Source organism: Brassica napus, chromosome C4 (assembly GCF_020379485.1).
Source record: "Brassica napus cultivar Da-Ae chromosome C4, Da-Ae, whole genome shotgun sequence".
NCBI classification, from domain to species: Eukaryota; Viridiplantae; Streptophyta; class Magnoliopsida; order Brassicales; family Brassicaceae; genus Brassica; species Brassica napus.
In genome coordinates this window covers 49,722,269-49,739,263 of record NC_063447.1, presented here as the reverse complement: position 1 = coordinate 49,739,263, position 16,995 = coordinate 49,722,269, and the positions used below count along the sequence as shown (strand labels likewise).

The window sequence follows — 16,995 nt, the reverse complement described above, 5'->3', positions numbered from 1 at the left end:
CAAATTTTTCTTTTTTGTCATCAACTTTACAGATTCGTATTGACTCTGTGAACTAAACTGGAGAATCTTGATCCATGTGAACTACAAAAGACTTTTCCTTCCTAGTACTGCGGGCTAAGCTATCCGCCTTCTTGTTCTGCGTTCTTGGTACATAGATAATCTCTGCTCGGAAAAAATTCTCTTTCAGGCTGTTTATATCTTCCAAATAACTTGCAAATGCTGGCCATTCTTCTGGTTCTGAAACCATCTTCACCAATTGAGAACAATCCGTTGCAAACGTAACCTGAAATTGTCGTAAGTTTTTCATACATTCCATTGCCCATAATAAAGCTTCCATCTCCGCATGAAGAGGAGTAAGGGAAGCCCGAACATTCCTTGCACTCATCAACCCGCAAATCCTTCTAGAGTACTGTACCATCCTTGACCTGAAAAAACCTCATTCTCTTTCCAGGAACCATCCGTAAAACACCATCTTCCTGGAATTGACGGAAGAATCGTAGCCTCTACCTGTGAAATCTTCTTGTGATCAGTCAGTATTTGTGCCTCAGCCCAGAGTTTTGATTCCGTTTCTGCCAGTTTAAGGGTATCTAACGGATCCACATCCAGATTACTAAAGAATTTATTATTTCTTCATTTCCATATATACCATAGTATCCATGCAAACTGATGATCCTCCATCTGTGGAACAATTCTCCAAAAGAGATGATCCATGTTCACAAAGAGAGAACTTGTTGGAAACATAGCTGGATTTGTTGGAATCTTTGAAAGAGCCCATGTCTGAAGTGCAGGAGGACATTCGAAGAATACATGGTTGATTGAATCCTCCTCAGCTCCACATCTTGCACAAACGATATCTCCGGGTATCCCTCGCTTATGCAGATTCTTCTTGACTGCTATACACCCTTTCACCAATTGCCATAGAAAATGCTTAATCTTTGGTGGGCACCGTATTTTCCAACAACATGCCTTTAAAGTATCCATCGTGGGTCCAAACACTAATGGTGGTTTTTTCTTATCTTGGTATATCCTTTCAACCTGATATCCAGATTTAACAGTGTATTTTCCATTATTTGTGAAATGGCATCCATCTTTGTCTGCCATCCGAGTTCTACTCAAATGTATACTTTCTATTAATTTCACATCATGTGGGTCCACCAAAGCCCGAAGCGCCGGCGAATTCCATCTTCACAAATGAGGATCAATAAGAGAATCCACTGTAAGGTCTAGGTAAAGATTGTGTTGATTTTTATTTGCTGGTCTCGGGCGAGTGGTTGGGAGCCAAGGATCATTCCATACGGATATAGAAGATCATGTTCCCACCCTTTTGATTAGTCCTTTGCTTACCATAGATCTAGCAGAAACAATACTCCGCCAACCATATGACGGAGAATATGAACGGATCGGCTCCAGGAGTGATGCATTCCTGTAATACCGACCTTTAAAAACTCGAGAAAATAAGGTATTTGGCTTCTCTATCAGCCTCCATAATTGTTTACCAAGCATCGATGTGTTGAAATCAGTGATATCTTTAAAACCTAAACCTCCATCCTCCTTACTGACACATACTTTGTCCCATGATTTCCAATGCATTCCTCTTGTATTACCGCCAGGGCTCCACCAAAATTGAGCTACCGCACTCGTCAGCTTTTTTGCAGTAGCCTTGGGTAATCGATAGCAAGACATCACATGATTTGGCAAAGCCGTAATCACTAATTTGATTATCACCTATTTTCCTCCTTTCGTAAAGAACTTAAAAGTCCAGCCATTGACCCTATTATTTAGCCGATCCTGTACAAAGACAAAAATTTGTATCTTAGAACCCCCAAGACTTTCCGGCAATCCTATATAAGTTCCCATTCCTCCCAGATTCTGTATGCCCAAAATATCTCTTAGCTCTTGTCGGACAGATTCTTCGATTTTTGTGTCCAAATTGAGTTGAAGACTTATCAAAGTTTATTAGTTGACCTGAAGCTTTCTTATATTCCTTTAAGATCCTTAGAATGGTGTGACACTCTTCCTTTTGAGCTTTACAAAAGAAGAGACTGTCGTCCGCAAAAAGCAAATGCGATATTGAAGGGCATGCTCTGGCCACCTTTATTTCTGTTAATTGTTTATCCCTCTCCACCTTCTTAATATTCGCTATCAAAGCCTCAGTACATAGAATAAACAAATAGGGAGATAAAGAATCTCCTTGACGTAAGCCCCTCTGTGGTATAATGAGTCCTCGAGGTTGGCCATTTAAAAGAACCTGATATTGAACCGATGATATACATTCCATCATTAGTTTAATCCAATGATCATGGAACCCCATTTTCTGTAATAATGCCTTTATAAATTCTCATTCTACCCGGTCGTAGGCCTTACTCATATCCGTTTTGACTGCCATATACTTTCCTTTACACGCCTCATTAGTCCGTAATCCATGAAACATTTCCTGTGCTATAAGAATATTATCAGAAATCAACCATCCTGCCCCAAATGCCTATTGCGTTTCTGAGACCAGGGAAGGGTGCAATAACTTCAAACGTTGACACAAAACCTTCGAAATAATTTTATACCCTACATTACATAAGCTGATAGGTCGCAACTCCGTCATCCTTGTAGGCCTCTCTGTCTTTGGAATCATACAAATATTAGTAATATATAACCTTGCATCCATTTCTCCAGACACCAAAAAATCAATCACCATCTTCACCAAATCTCTCTTAATGATATACCATGAATGTTGAAAAAAGAGAGCTGTCATGCCATCCGGCCCTGGTGCCTTCTCTGGATGCATCATAAACAGAGCCTCTCTGACTTCATCCTCTGCCGCTATCCGCAGTAATTGTTGATTCATCTGTGGAGTTATGTCTGGTGTTACCTTTGAGAGGAACTCGTCAACCTCCGATGGAGAGGTTGTAGTAAATAATTCCTCAAAATATTCAACCGCCACTCTATTCCATTGTCCTCTGTAATCCAATTTCCCTCAACATCATGTAGCCCTACTATCCTATTACGGACCCTTCGTTGCTTAGTTAAAGCGTGATAGAATTTTGTATTGAGATCTCCAGATAAATACCACATATTTCTGCTTTTCTGATGCCAATACTCCTCCTCGTCCTTGTATGCCTCTTGCAACTTCCTAGACACCTCCATAATATCCTCCTGAGATCTAGAATTTTTCAAAATTTTCAAACAACCATTTTAAGTTTTTGTCACCAAAAAAATTCTTCAATAAGGAAAATAACCAAAATAGGTTTTAGTAAAGAAGCAAAAAACTCTTCTACCCATTACTTTATATAGATATATAAATAATAAAAGATAATAAAAATAAAAAGAAATACTTTCAATTTGAACTTTTTATAATTTTTCAATTTTTTTCTTGAAAGTCGAAAATGCTTTTGAAACTATTTTTAAAAAAGTATTTTCAAATTTTTAATTTTAATTTCCAATTTTTTTTCAAATTTTAAACCACACCCCTAACTCTAAATTCAAAGTCTAGGGTTAACTAACTCTAGACGCCACCCTTTAACAATAAAATTTCTTTGAGTCACTTCTTCCATTAGGAGCTAAATTGAAAAGAAAAACTAGCCAAAACAAATTTTATTTGAGGAAACACTACAAGAAAACATGCCTATAACGAGGAAAAATTACGAGAAAATATATTACTCGTAAATTTACGAGAAAATTACTACGATTTTACGACAAAACTGAATTTCGTCGTAAAGTCGTAGTAAAGTTACAAGGAAAATGTTTCGTGGTAATTTACATGTAAATTTACGTCGATTTTACGAGGAAAGAGAAAATTCGTTGTAAAGTCCTTGTAACTTTACAAGGCTTTTACGACGAAACATGTTACCATTAATTTTTGTGAAAACGTATCTTAAGCATGCTTTACCAAACTGATACCCTCGGTTTAGAGATTTTGGAATAACTTGATTAGCTGCTATCAAAGTTACACCTCGTGAACGAATAGTTGCTAGAGAAGAATCACTTTTGCAAGAAGAAGTGTGTATCACTGAAGTGGAAGTATCTGAACAACAAACTGATGACATCCTTCTAATTGATGTGGATAACCGTCAATATGAAGATCTTTTCGACGATATGACGGATGAAGAAAGTGAAGAAGAGTTCGATGCAAGCGATGATAATCATTGTACTGATATTGTTGAAAACTCGAATGATTCAGAATGATGTAATATATGTTTTAAATATTTTTAAAAAATATATAAATCAGTTTAAGACTTAATGCAAGTGTATATTGTTTGGTTATAATAATTATTTGTTGGCTTTTAAGGATTTAATTGGAGTTTAGGGTTTAAGAGAAAATAGGATAAATGGGAGAATGGGGGAATGGGGTAAAAGGGATATGAGGTTATAGGTAAGAGACTTTGGGGGTCAGGGATTTGATTTTCAGGGATTCAGATATAGTCGTAGTAAATTCGTCGTAATGGAAAGCACGGGCCTGGTATATTCCTTGTAATACACGTGTCCTTGTAAATTCGTTGTAATCATTTCCTTGTAAATTCGTTGTAAAGATTTCCTTGTAAATTCGTTGTAATGCTCCCTTGCAAATTCGTTGTAACTCTAAAAACGCGGGCCTGGTAGATTTGTCGTAAACATGTGTCCTTGCAAATTCGTTGTAATTCTTTCTTTGTAAATTCGTTGTAATGCTTTCCTTGTGAATTCGTTGTAACTTTACAAGGATTTTTTTCACGAAACATGTTACCATTATTTTTGGTGAAAACGTGTTTAACCTGTTTTACCAAACTGATTTTGTTGTAAGCATTCTCAAGCAAGTTAACTTCATTTCATACCCTCGGTTTAGAGATTACAGTATAATTTGATTATTTGCTATCAAGTGGTTGTTTGATTATAGTACTTATAACTTGTGTTTTAAGGATTCAATTGGAGTTTAGGGTTTAAGAAAAAATATGATAAAGGGGATGATGTGGTAAAAGGGTATGGTGTAAATAGATAAGTGATTTTGGGGTTTAGGGATTTGATTTTCGGGGTTTCAGATATAGTCCTAGTAAATTCGTCGTAATAGAAAACACACGGGCCTGGTAGATTCCTCGTAATACATGTGTCCTTGTAAATTCGTTGTAATGCTTTCCTTGTAATTTCATTGTAAATTTTTCCTTGTAAAGTCGTCGTAAAATTTTCCTTGTAAATTCGTCTTAAATATTCCTTGTAAATTCGTTGTAATTCTAAAAACGCGGACCTGGTAGATTCCTCGTAACACTAAAAACGCGGGTCTGGTAGATTCCTCGTAAAATTACGACGACTTTACGAGGAATGTTGTTTTCTTATATAAACTCGACACATGAGTGAGGAATGCCTCCTTCATTCATCTCAAACCACTCCTCTCCTTCTCTCAAAGGTATGTTGTTTTTAATATTAATTTAGGTTTAGGTGGTTAGTTTAGGTGGTTAGTTTAGGTAATTAGTTTAGGTGATTAGTTTAGTTAATTAGATTAGGTGGTTAGTTTAGGTGGTAATTTTAGGTAACAAAACTATATTCAAATATTAGGTTGAGGCATTTAAACGACTGATTAGATATTTTTTTTTTAAATTAAATATATTTAATTTTCTTATAATTTTATGTAATTAATTATATTAATATGTTTCTTTTTTTAAGGTGGCTCCTAAAAAGATGGAACTGACGGTATGACTAAGCTTCATCAATGAAGCCACAAGGACGACTTCATCCTACTCTTCGAGACGGAACCCATAGATGAAGTACGAGACTCTCCATGAAGAAACACCTCCAACAACTAATTCGACGGCGTTCTCCCTTAGCTTTTTATTTTTCAATTTTTTTGTTTTCTATTATTAATTTGAATATTATTTTATGACATTTATATATTTTTTTAAAAAAATATTTTAATTTTCAATATTTTATTTTATAAATTATATATTTTGATTTTGAATATTTCATAATAATATAATAATATGACAATGAGATGTAAATTTCTCGTAAAGATTACGAGGATTTGACAAGTACTTCCTTGTAAAATCTGTAAAATCCTCGTATTCTTCACGGGAAATTTACTAGGAAATACTTGTAAATTCCTCGTAAATATTACAAGGACTTTACATTAAAAGACTTGTAAATTCGTCGTAAATTGTACAAGTACTTAAAGACGACTTTACAAGGAAACTATACGAGTCTTTTACGATGAAGCGTAACTACGAAACTATGACGAAATACTCTCTTTCGCTTTTACAACGAATTTATTTCGTCGTAAATGTTACATGGAAGTTACGACGAATCTTGCATTACGACGGACGTTTTACAACGAAACGCTATTCCTTGTTAATTCGTTGTAACCCTTCTATTACAACGAATTAACAAGGAATATGACCCTTGTAATAAATATGTTTTCTTGTAGTGAAATTATATAGTATATTTATGATAAATATTTCCAGTGACATAAATGGCTGCAGATTTTTAATTAACTAAATAATAATTATTACACAATATGTATCATGTAAATATTTTTTGCCATAAACTTAAATAGATTCATATATGTAACTATTAATATAGTTTTATATAACATTTAATTTTAAAATTTATTCTTTTTTAAAAAAGTTCGTTATGTTTTTATTTTTCATGTGAGAAAGGTTAAAATGAAAGATGTATACTTAACGGTCACAGATTTGCATGGAAGGTTGCTAATACGTGTTACAAGTCACCAAACCGTCTCTACAAGCCTTGGATGGAGATTAGCTATTCGGAGCGTTTACATGTCAGAGATGAAGATGCTACATGGAGGTGGCATGCTCGACTAGGACATATAAGATATGTAGTGATGAACAACATGGTACGTGATGCGCCTTTGAGTAGCGCACCGGGCAAAACAAACATGCATGGCTTGATCATGGAAAGCACTAATGATATATGTTCATTGTTTGACTCATATCTTCCAAATCACGAGGCCTCTACGCATGAAATCACTTGGAGAATGTGATCAACTCAATTACGGAGCTCCTCGAAGAAGAATCAGATCAAACGGAGTTCAGGTGTGGGAGTTATGCAATTTACAAATCAGGTGATCTCCAGTTCTGGCGAATTTAGGCCGTACGGATCGTCCAGCCCACGTCTTGATCCTTACCACCATGGACCAGAACGACCAGAATGAACCTTGACAGTAGTCGAAGGGTCTCCTTGACCAGTCCACCTCAAACTCAGCAACTTTGACTTATTTATTATTTTCTAGTCAAATTTCACATTTTCTAGATGTGTGATTCCCACAAATAATTATGTCTTTCTTTGACCACATCTAGTATAAATATGTAAACTCTTCTATGTATAAAATCAGTCTAAATTTGAGTTTATTTTGGTTTTCTTCTTTTCTCTGAGTGAGAGAGAGAGTTATTTAGCTAGTTTGTTGATTTGGTGGTCAGCCAATTCATCTTTGTGTGTTGTTTGGTGGTTAGCCAACGCACTACATTCTTTCTTAGGTGGTTAGCCTTAGATCGTGGGTTTATCAAGAGCCATTCCGCATCTCTTGACGATCCTTTCATTCCATCTCAGTTCCAGAAGTGCCATTTGCCTTCTCGGATCATATCCAACACCCAGCTAAAGTGATTATTCAGTTTAGGGCGTATCAAGTGGTATCAGAGCCACTTTAGCTGGTTTGTTTTCATTTCATCTTTTCATCTTCTCATCTCTCCACAAATTTCTTTTATTATTTCTTGTTGGATCCGAGCTGTACCTTTACTCCCTTGTGATCGCCTTTAAAAAAAAACGATTAAAAAAAAGAAAAAGTAAACGTTTTTGGCTTGAATCACCTCTAAAGAGAAATCCAGGGGGAGTGGTAGAAGAGAAACTCTCCTGGCTGAAGAGAAACCCAGCCTTATGACAGTTAAGGCGGATCCACATAAAAATCTTTTCATCTTTCTTTCTCTCTTTATCCTTAAAAGTTGTTTTGGGTTTTAATTGCTGGATTTTGACTGCCTATCATCCTTTGAACCAGTGAAAAGAACTCTGAGTGATCACCTAAAAATCGTGAGCTAAACACTTTGAGAGTGTGAAGATTTTTATTTTCTAACTCGTTTGTTTAGTGTTTTCAGGATGCTTTGACTTCTAAAGAATGTAAATCAGGCTTCAAAACCACAACAAGATGTTTTCTACCCTTTTAAAACCGTGTCTCAAAAAGAGCAATTGATTTTTAGAGATAATAAACAGTTTGCTTCTAATGGATTTGATTTTGTTCAGAAACAAAGAAACCAGAGGAAGAGACAAAACAGGTTTGATGATGATGAGAAGAGGGTCAGAAATGGTGATCGTCCCTTCACCAAAGTCAAGAGAAGCAACCGAGATATGCTCGATCAGAACGAGCTTCAGACTTATGCTAGTTTGGAGAAGATGTTGCATTAGGCAATTTTTGCTATTCAACAACTCAAAAAGAAGGGAAATACCAACATTTCTTCTGCACCAAAACAGCAATATAATTTTTCTTCTCTTTCAAATTCCGATTTGAATACTAATGAGATCTCTTTTGATAAAAGCAAAGCTGTGAAACCCACAAGCAAAGCTCATTCTACCAGGTGCTTCAAATGCCATAGGATCGGTCATTATGCTACCAAGTGCCAAAACCAGAAACCGTTGGTGACTTTGGAGAATGAAAAAGTTGAAACCGAGTCAGAAAAGGAAGAATTTTCAGACCTATCGCCAATTTTAGATGACTATGCACATGAGCCAATGGCAGGTTTGAAATATTGTGAACATAAGAACTTATTTTCTTGTCAATCTGAATCAATTCTTGATGAGTCTTGTTTACAATTAAACATTTTACAACCAGAGAATCCAAGTAGTTTTGAATTAATTTCTCAGTTTGAAAAAGATTCTGAAAACGTTTTGAACAAGGATGAATTTTCTGGTCCTTTGAATCCTCTTGATATTGGTACATATGACCTTGGTTTTGGAAGCTTTTTGTCTATACAGGAAGAGCCAGATAAAGAACAAAACAGTGGTCATCAAACAAACCAAGAAAGATCTTCTTCCATTCAAAAACCGGACCAAACTCAAGGTGAGCAATGTTCTGATTATGATTCCTTTGCTTATAACCCTTTTCCTTTTAATGTTGCAGATTTGAGGACCAATATTTTTGAAGAGAGAACGAATGATGCGCCCTTGAGTAGCGCACCGGGAAAAACAAACATGCATGGCTTGATCATGGAAAGTAGTAATGATATATGTTCATTGTTTGGCTCATATCTTCCAACCCACGAGGCCTATACGCATGAAATTACTTGGAGAATGTGCTAAACTCAATTACGGAGCTCCTCGAAGAAGAATCAGATCAAACGGAGTTCAGATGTGGGAGTTATGCAATTTTCAAATCAGGTGATCTCCAGTTCTGGCGAATTTAGGCCGTACAGATCGTCCAGCTCACGTCTTGATCCTTACCACCATGGACCAGAACGACCAGAATGAACCTGGACAGTAGTCGGAGGGTCTCCTTGACCAGTCCACCTCAAACTCAGCAACTTTGACTTATTTATTATTTTCTAGTTAAATTTCTCATTTCCTAGATGTGTGACTCCCAAAATAATTATGTCTTTCTTTGACCACATCTAGTATAAATAGGTAAACTCTTCTATGAATAAAATCAGTCTAAATTTGAGTTTATTTTGGTTTTCTTCTTTTCTCTGAGTGAGAGAGAGAGTTATTCAGCTAGTTCATTTGTGTGAACCGGCTTGTTGATTTGGTGGTCGTCAGCCAATTTATCTTTGTGTGTTGTTTGGTGGTTAGCCAACGCACTACATTGTTTCTTAGGTGGTTAGCCTTAGATCGTGGGTATATCAAGAGCCATTTCGCATCTCTTGACGATCCTTTTATTTCATCTCAGTTCCAGAAGTGCCATTTGCCTTCTCGGATCATATCCAACACCAGCTAAAGTGATCCTTCAGGTTAGGGCGTATCAGTACGGAAGAAGATGGTCGTAGGAATTCTGAGTATAACACACGGAGAAAGCGTGTGTGACGCATGGCTTGCAGGAAAGTAAATCAGAGACTCATTCCCGACTAAGGCCATGGTTCGTACATCAAAGCCATTGGGATTATTGCTTTGGTGAAAGGTTTGTTAAAGATGGCTTATAGACATCAACAGAGAGGTTTGTTAAAGATGGCTTATAGACATGAACAGAGACATATAATCGGGTTAAGATTTAACTTTTTGACCATCAGGTATGTTGATGGTGAAAGGGACACCTTACGAGAATGTAAATGACTTAGGTGATAAAGAGGATGATTCTGGACCGTTGATCTCTGAGAATGTGACTGGAGTCGTCCATGATCATTTGATAACGTTTGATCTAGACATGGGCATTGATGGACCGATGAATAATTCGTTCGTTAAGGTTCATCTAGAGAAGCAAAGAGTTCCAACTGGAAAATCACCAATAAAGAGTTACTTTGAAGGTCAAGAAATGTGTGGCCAAGACTGAGAAAGATGCCCAGATCAAATTGAGTCTCTATGACCCATATGAATTCCATATTGTGAACCCAAACCGTAAGTCTCGGTCAGGAAACCCGACCGGTTACAGAATCATACCGGGTGGGAATGCGGTGAGTTTGCTCGATCACGATGATCCTCCTCAGATTCGCGGTGCATTCAGCAATAATCAGGTACTTAATTTTAAGCTTTGTTTTTCTATATGAGATATTTAATTAGTTGACATTTCGTTTTAGGACTCAGTTTTTTCAATGCAATTGGTTTTATTGGTTTAGATATGGGTAACTCGGTATAACCGGTCAGAGCAATTTGCTGGAGGAGTTCTAGCGTACCAGAGCCATGGCGATGACACACTACAAGTTTGGTCAGATCGGTATGAAACCAACGGACCATACCAATTGAGTCATACTATCTATTCTAAGAGATTTTTGGTTTAGTAGCTCTCCAATATTACTTGTTTTGTGGTGTAACAGGGACCGCTCACTGGGATCAGGGTCGGCCCTGGGCTAAAGCCCACAAAGCTAGCGCTTTGGGCGCCACAGATAATAAGTATTTTAGGGGCGCCAAAATTTACAAAAGTGAGTTTAGTCTAGTGGTTCCACTTCTTGTGATTCTATTATAATGGTTAGGGGTTCGAAACTACGGTTACATGTTCCAACTTACTTTTATTTATGCGCATTAATTATAACAACTACTTAATTGTTTCTTTTGTTTTGTTAAAGAATGATTTATCTTCCCCACCTTTCTTTTCATTTATTTCTATTTTGCTACAATTGTTGTTTGAATAACAAATATTATAACAATTAATTAGAGCTATCAGTTGGTCATGTTCCACTGTATATTAGTTGTTTTTGCCAAAATAGCTTCATGGAAGTTTCAGGTACATTTTTTTTCAAATTTCTTACTTTCTTTTTAAAAAGAGTTTTTGTAGTTTTGTTAAAAACTTATAAAATTCAACAAATTAAAACTATCATAGGGTTTAAATATTTTGAAAATCTATGAAAAATAATAATTTGTGAAGTTGATGTTAGCGTATTTTATTATATGTTTTGCTCTATCAATAGATTATATATTTTGTTCTTTTGTTTCTTTGTATTTGTAGAAAATGCTATTATAGTAGTATTAGAAATCAATCAACCACGAGAACTTCAAATATGAAGGAAAACAACATATAAAATGAGCTGCAAATAGTTTTTTGATGTTTTGTACTTTTTAAAAAATCTTAAATTTAATAGTATATGAAATATGATATTATTTTGATTATAAATATGTTTAAAATAGAGTAAAATTTATTTATAGTTAAGGGGCAACATATTTTTAGTCCGCTTTAGGCGCCCGAGGAATCCGGACCGGCACGTACTGGGATTCCATCACATACCTTGCCAAGAAGATTATCCGGTTATGCCAACGGTAGCTGCTAGCTTTGAGCTTAAACCGGCTAATTTCTTTGAATCCAATCCCATCTTTGAGAAAGATATACCAGTCTGTAGACCGTTTGCTTCATCTTGGTTGGTTTTGTCTCGTATAGAATTTTGACTAGATCAAATGCCCGGTTTAGCCACACGCTGTTGAAATCTGTATACAGTTTTGTAATAAAACCAACACGTCCAATGAATAATGCTTAGAGAAAATCTATATTAGAGCCGTTGGTTTCGTTGTATTGAAATTAGATGAGCACTCACTTTCTAAGTGTAGAGTGTTGTAAAGATTTAAAGTAAAATTAATATGAACATGAGAACATCCATCATCCATGAAACCTCAACCTAGATTCTAGACAAGTAAGAGAAAAAACTCACTACAAACAGAGAGCTGGAAGCGACCGACAAAGAAAACAATTAAAAAGCATACGTTAAAGTTGAGAGTTTCTAGAAACCGTAGATTTAAGAATAGAAGCGGTAATAAATTAAGCGTTACTCAACAATTATAAGTAATTTTTTAATTAAAAATAAACATCAATAAACAATTTAGAACTACAATGCAAAAGTGGCAGATAAAACGTTTCTAACCATTTGTTGTAATTTGTATCGCTGATCAGAGTTTTTAAAAAGCAGTTTTTCTTCAACATGCAAACTAATTACTTGTTTATTAGTATTATTTTTTGGTTGCACGTTAAAGTTGTGAATGGAGATATTAATGCAAATGGCCCCACTTTATAACAAAAACATATGTTAATATCTCTATTCAGAACTAATCATATGTTAATAGTTCCGGAGAGAGCGATTTATTAAACAATTATGCAGACTACGGAAAAAAAAATTACAAGGGATCTTCAACATGGTGCAAGTAAATCTGGCCAGGTGTGAATTTTCATAAGACGGCTCAGGTGATGCAGTTAAGCGTACGTCTTCGTAAGACATGTAGTATTGTCGGTTATCGAATCGTCTATATAACCTTTCTCATATCATAATTGTAATATCATAATAAATCAGCGTTACGAAAAAAAAACTAATCATATATGTATATATATATATATATATAGATATCAGGACAAAATAATCAGCACTTATAAAGGAACAATTTATATAGTAAATGATTTAAAATTTTAATTTAAATTGGATTTTAGCCATTATAAAAAGTACAGTTTTATAGAAAATTGGATTCTCTTGGTTGGTGAGCCTAATCATGCTTAAATAATTGAGGACTCTACAACCTTTTCTTCCAAATTCACTATCGATTGATTAGTCATTTTGTGATGAGTTCCATCTTGTCAAACGTCCTTCCTGCTCCGGAAGATCCTTTTCTCAGTGTATGTACATATATTTCAGTTTAAGGATCTACATCCATCTTACTTTTTTATTATTGGATCCATTCTGCCATTTTATGAAAGAGTAGATCATTTCTTATTGCAGGCTTTTAATCTTCTTTGTATGGTCACAAAACAGGTTATTTTTGCCTGTAGGGATGATCCTTGTCCAGTTAAGTTGAATTTGAGTGCGGGTGCCTATCGAACCGAGGTAACTTTGGTTCCTTTTTTGTCTAAGTTTTATGGATCTTCACAGTCTCTATGTTAGAGTTATTGTATTAGTCCTCACTGGGGTTATTATATTTATTTTATTGTCTAAAGGAGGGAAAGCCTCTTGTTCTTGAGGTGGTGAGAAAAGCAGAGCAACAGTTAGCGAATGACCTGTAAGTTAGATACTCATTAGTAATATAGAAAGACTTGGATTGTTTCAGGGAAAAAAAAATTGACGTTTTAAAGATATTTAATTTTACATTTTTCATAAAGTAATTTTTGTGTGTGTTTTCTGTACAATTAACATTTCAGTTAAAATGTTATGACTGTGGGTTCATTTGTGAACACATTTGTAAACAAACAATCAAAGCCTATAAAGTTAAAATTTCCCCTATAACTTTCAGATAGTAACTGATTAGCCATTTTCAAAAAAAAAAAAAAAGTTTATGATTTTGTTTTGGTTTGTTTTTGCCTCAAGATCTTGTGACAAGGGTTATCTCTCAATTGATGGACTTGCTGATTTTAACAAATTGAGCGCCAAGCTGATCTTAGGTGATGATAGGTAATATATTAGATACTATTATTTCCCTCAAGTGATTAAATGTTTAATCCGAGGTTTGATTGTTTTTTTCAACTTCTCTAAATCCTTTAGGTTATTTTCATTTTGCTATAAAGATTCTTTTCATTTTTTGGGCAGTCATGCAGTGGATGAGAATAGAGTTGTTACTATCCAGTGTTTGTCTGGTACTGGTTCTTTGAGAGTCGGAGCTGAGTTTCTAGCAAAACACCACCAACAAGTAAATGTTCCTCACTAGCTTATTTAGTTTTGTTAATGGCCATAAGAATTTGGTAAACGAACATTTCAGAAGGAAATGTAAAAACCTTAACAAAATTTGCGACAATTTTTATTCTTGAAAAAATTTCTATGTGAATTGTAACATATTTTATCAGGAATTCTTGTAATATTTTCATCATCATAATTGCGTTTATCATTGCTTTCAGCGAGTCGTTTTCGTTCCAAATCCAACTTGGGGGAACCATCCCTTTATTTTCACATTGGCGGGTTTAAGTGTAGAGTATTTCCGTTACTATGATCCGCAAACCCGAGGACTCGACTTCGAAGGTTGATTTTGTTGACGTCCATACAGATTAGGTTTATTGTTCTTACCAATCATAACTTTAAGTAAATACTTTGTTTTAAAAATAGGCATGCTCGAGGATCTTGGTGCTGCACCGCCTGGAGCTATTGTGGTATTGCAATCTTGTGCGCATAACCCCACAGGAATTGACCCAACACTGGAACAATGGGAAAAGATTCGACAAATTGTGAGGTCTAAAGGTTTATTACCCTTCTTTGATAATGCATATCAGGTAAGATGTACAACCTTTGCTTTGTGGTGTGTTATACAAACAAATGAAACACTCTGTTGTAATGTATAACTTTCGTTAAGTATTATCACGATTGTCAGTTCATAAAAACGAACACATGCTCACACAGATATGACATATTCATACAAAAATATTTGGGTTCATCCGGTAATATTAGAGATTAGTTTCAATAATGAAAAGCAACATGCCTCTTTTTTAATCTTAATTGTCAGGGTTTTGCTAGTGGGAACCTTGACTCAGATGCACAATCGGTGCGTATGTTTGTTGCTGATGGAGGTGAATGTTTGATAGCTCAAAGTTTTGCCAAAAACATGGGTCTTTATGGTGAGCGTATTGGTGCTCTTACCATTGTAAGCAACAAAACTTCTCACTTTCACATGCAAACGTAGATCTTGTCTATATAATTAAATTATTTCAGAAACTGTAAATATAATCTTTGTGGGTCTAATGTGAAGGTATGCACCTCACAAGATGTGGCTAGGAAAATTCACAGTCAAGTGTTACTTGTTGTTAGACCTATGTATCTTAGCCCACCAATTCATGGAGCATCCATTGTTACCACAATTCTTAAAAACAGGTAGTTGTTATACCTATATATATGCAGGACTAATGAGAATTCTTCTTGTCCTGTGAAATGCTTATTAAATATTAATGATTTTTAATTATGTTCAAAATTCCGTGTGTGCATACACATTGGCAGTGATATGTACAAGGACTGGACTATCGAGCTGAAAGGCATGGCTGACCGCATCATAAGCATGCGCCAACAGTTATATGAAGCTATACAAGCTAGAGGTTTGGTTTAATGCTTTTTGTCTTTCCTCATAATTTTCGTTAATTTAAATCATTCATAAGTTCTAATTTGTACCATTTTGTTTCTGCAGGTACACCCGGTGATTGGAGTCACATTATCAAACAGATTGGGATGTTTTCTTTTACAGGACTGAATGAGAAGCAAGTTCGTTGGATGGCCAAAGAATATCACATTTATATTACTTATGATGGGTAAGTGATATGATTCTTCTCTTCAAATGTTTATATCACAGATAATTATTAGATCAAGAGAAAAAAAAATCAAGTAAATTCAAATTTATAAAATATTTCACATTTTTATTAGATAAAAACATAGTTTTTCCAAGTACAGACGCAAGCTAACAATTTGTATTTGAAGAACTATAAACTTGTTATAAACATAACAGACTTAACAGCAAAAGAAAACAAACAATTGAGACCATATTATGCTTATTAGTACATACACAAGTGTCATTTATTTTTCTTAACTACATGAGGTAAGATAGTTGTTTAGAAAAATAGAACAAGTGAATAATAACATTCAACTTACTCCTCTGCAACTTAGTAGACAAGAGTTTCGCTCATTTGTTTGTAACTTCCAATGAATGTAATCTTATTTTCCATTTACTGACATTATTAAGTGCCTGAAAAATGAGTATTATATTAAATAAGGATTGTGTATTGCAGGAGGATAAGCATTGCAAGTCTAAGTTCAAAGACAGTGCCTCAACTCGCTGATGCTATACATGCTGCAGTTACCCGCCTTGCCTAATCCAATGATTCTGTTCTTTTGTTGTTTCATAAATAAATTGGTTAAAAACAGAGTTCCTGGTTAACATTTCATTAGCGAAAACAAAGAAGCGTACTATATTTTATTTTATTTTATTTTCCCGGGTGGACTGTTAAACCGAATAAAATGAGGATTGTGACCTTTAGACAAAGAACGTATACCACTGACTGGTTACCCAAACATACCAGAGACCGGACCAAGCAAGCAACCAAGTTCCAATGGGTTAGGCATAATCTCCAGCTTCTTCAGGACAAGATATTAGACTGAACCTCAAAAACGTAATGTCTTGAATCTAAGATACGCTACCACTGTATCATTATTCAAACATACCACAAACATGGCAGAGCAAGCAACCAAGTTCTAATAAATTTATCCAATCGAGCCATAGAACTATAAATCTGACTAAAACAATCACTGAAAATAAAACTTGCCAAAAGAAGTCTGGCTAAGAACCAAAATTAAAGTAAAACAATAATCATACGACCAAACCAAGTCTGAGATCTTCTCGGAGAGTTCATCACAAATACTTTAAATACAAAGACAACGTTCCACCAATACACAAAATGTAACATCAGAATTTAAATAATTTGATTTACCTCACAGATACTTTAAAGGGAAGAGAATT

The 16,995-nt window shown here is 35.1% G+C and overlaps 1 protein-coding gene and 1 pseudogene across 4 annotated transcripts; both read left to right on the top strand.

Moving 5' to 3' along the window:
- Positions 1-10,080: 10,080 nt before the first annotated feature.
- LOC106448595 lies at positions 10,081-11,446 on the top strand (annotated as a pseudogene).
- Positions 11,447-13,041: 1,595 nt separating this feature from the next.
- Positions 13,042-16,521, top strand: LOC106446623 (aspartate aminotransferase, cytoplasmic isozyme 2). 4 transcript variants are annotated; one of them, XM_013888401.3, is made up of 12 exons: positions 13,042-13,192; positions 13,329-13,400; positions 13,511-13,572; positions 13,878-13,961; positions 14,097-14,196; positions 14,402-14,522; positions 14,607-14,770; positions 15,001-15,138; positions 15,244-15,365; positions 15,489-15,583; positions 15,673-15,793; positions 16,268-16,521. In XM_013888401.3, exons 1-12 carry the CDS (start codon positions 13,139-13,141, stop codon positions 16,350-16,352), a joined length of 1,218 nt encoding a protein of 405 aa, XP_013743855.2. In that variant the 5' UTR covers positions 13,042-13,138; the 3' UTR covers positions 16,353-16,521. The 4 variants fall into 4 exon arrangements, with proteins under 4 accessions (XP_013743855.2, XP_013743854.2, XP_048612337.1 ...); XM_013888400.3 differs by having other exon boundaries at positions 13,296-13,400; XM_048756380.1 differs by lacking the exon at positions 13,878-13,961.
- Positions 16,522-16,995: the final 474 nt, after the last annotated feature.

Coding starts and splice junctions, on each gene's coding strand:
- LOC106446623 (XM_013888400.3), top strand. CDS start 13,139: ATGAGTTCCATCTTGTCAAACGTCCTTCCTGCTCCGGAAGATCCTTTT. Junction 14,771..15,000: donor TCTTTGATAATGCATATCAG/GTAAGATGTACA, acceptor CTTAATTGTCAG/GGTTTTGCTAGTGGGAACCT. Junction 15,794..16,267: donor ATTTATATTACTTATGATGG/GTAAGTGATATG, acceptor TGTGTATTGCAG/GAGGATAAGCATTGCAAGTC.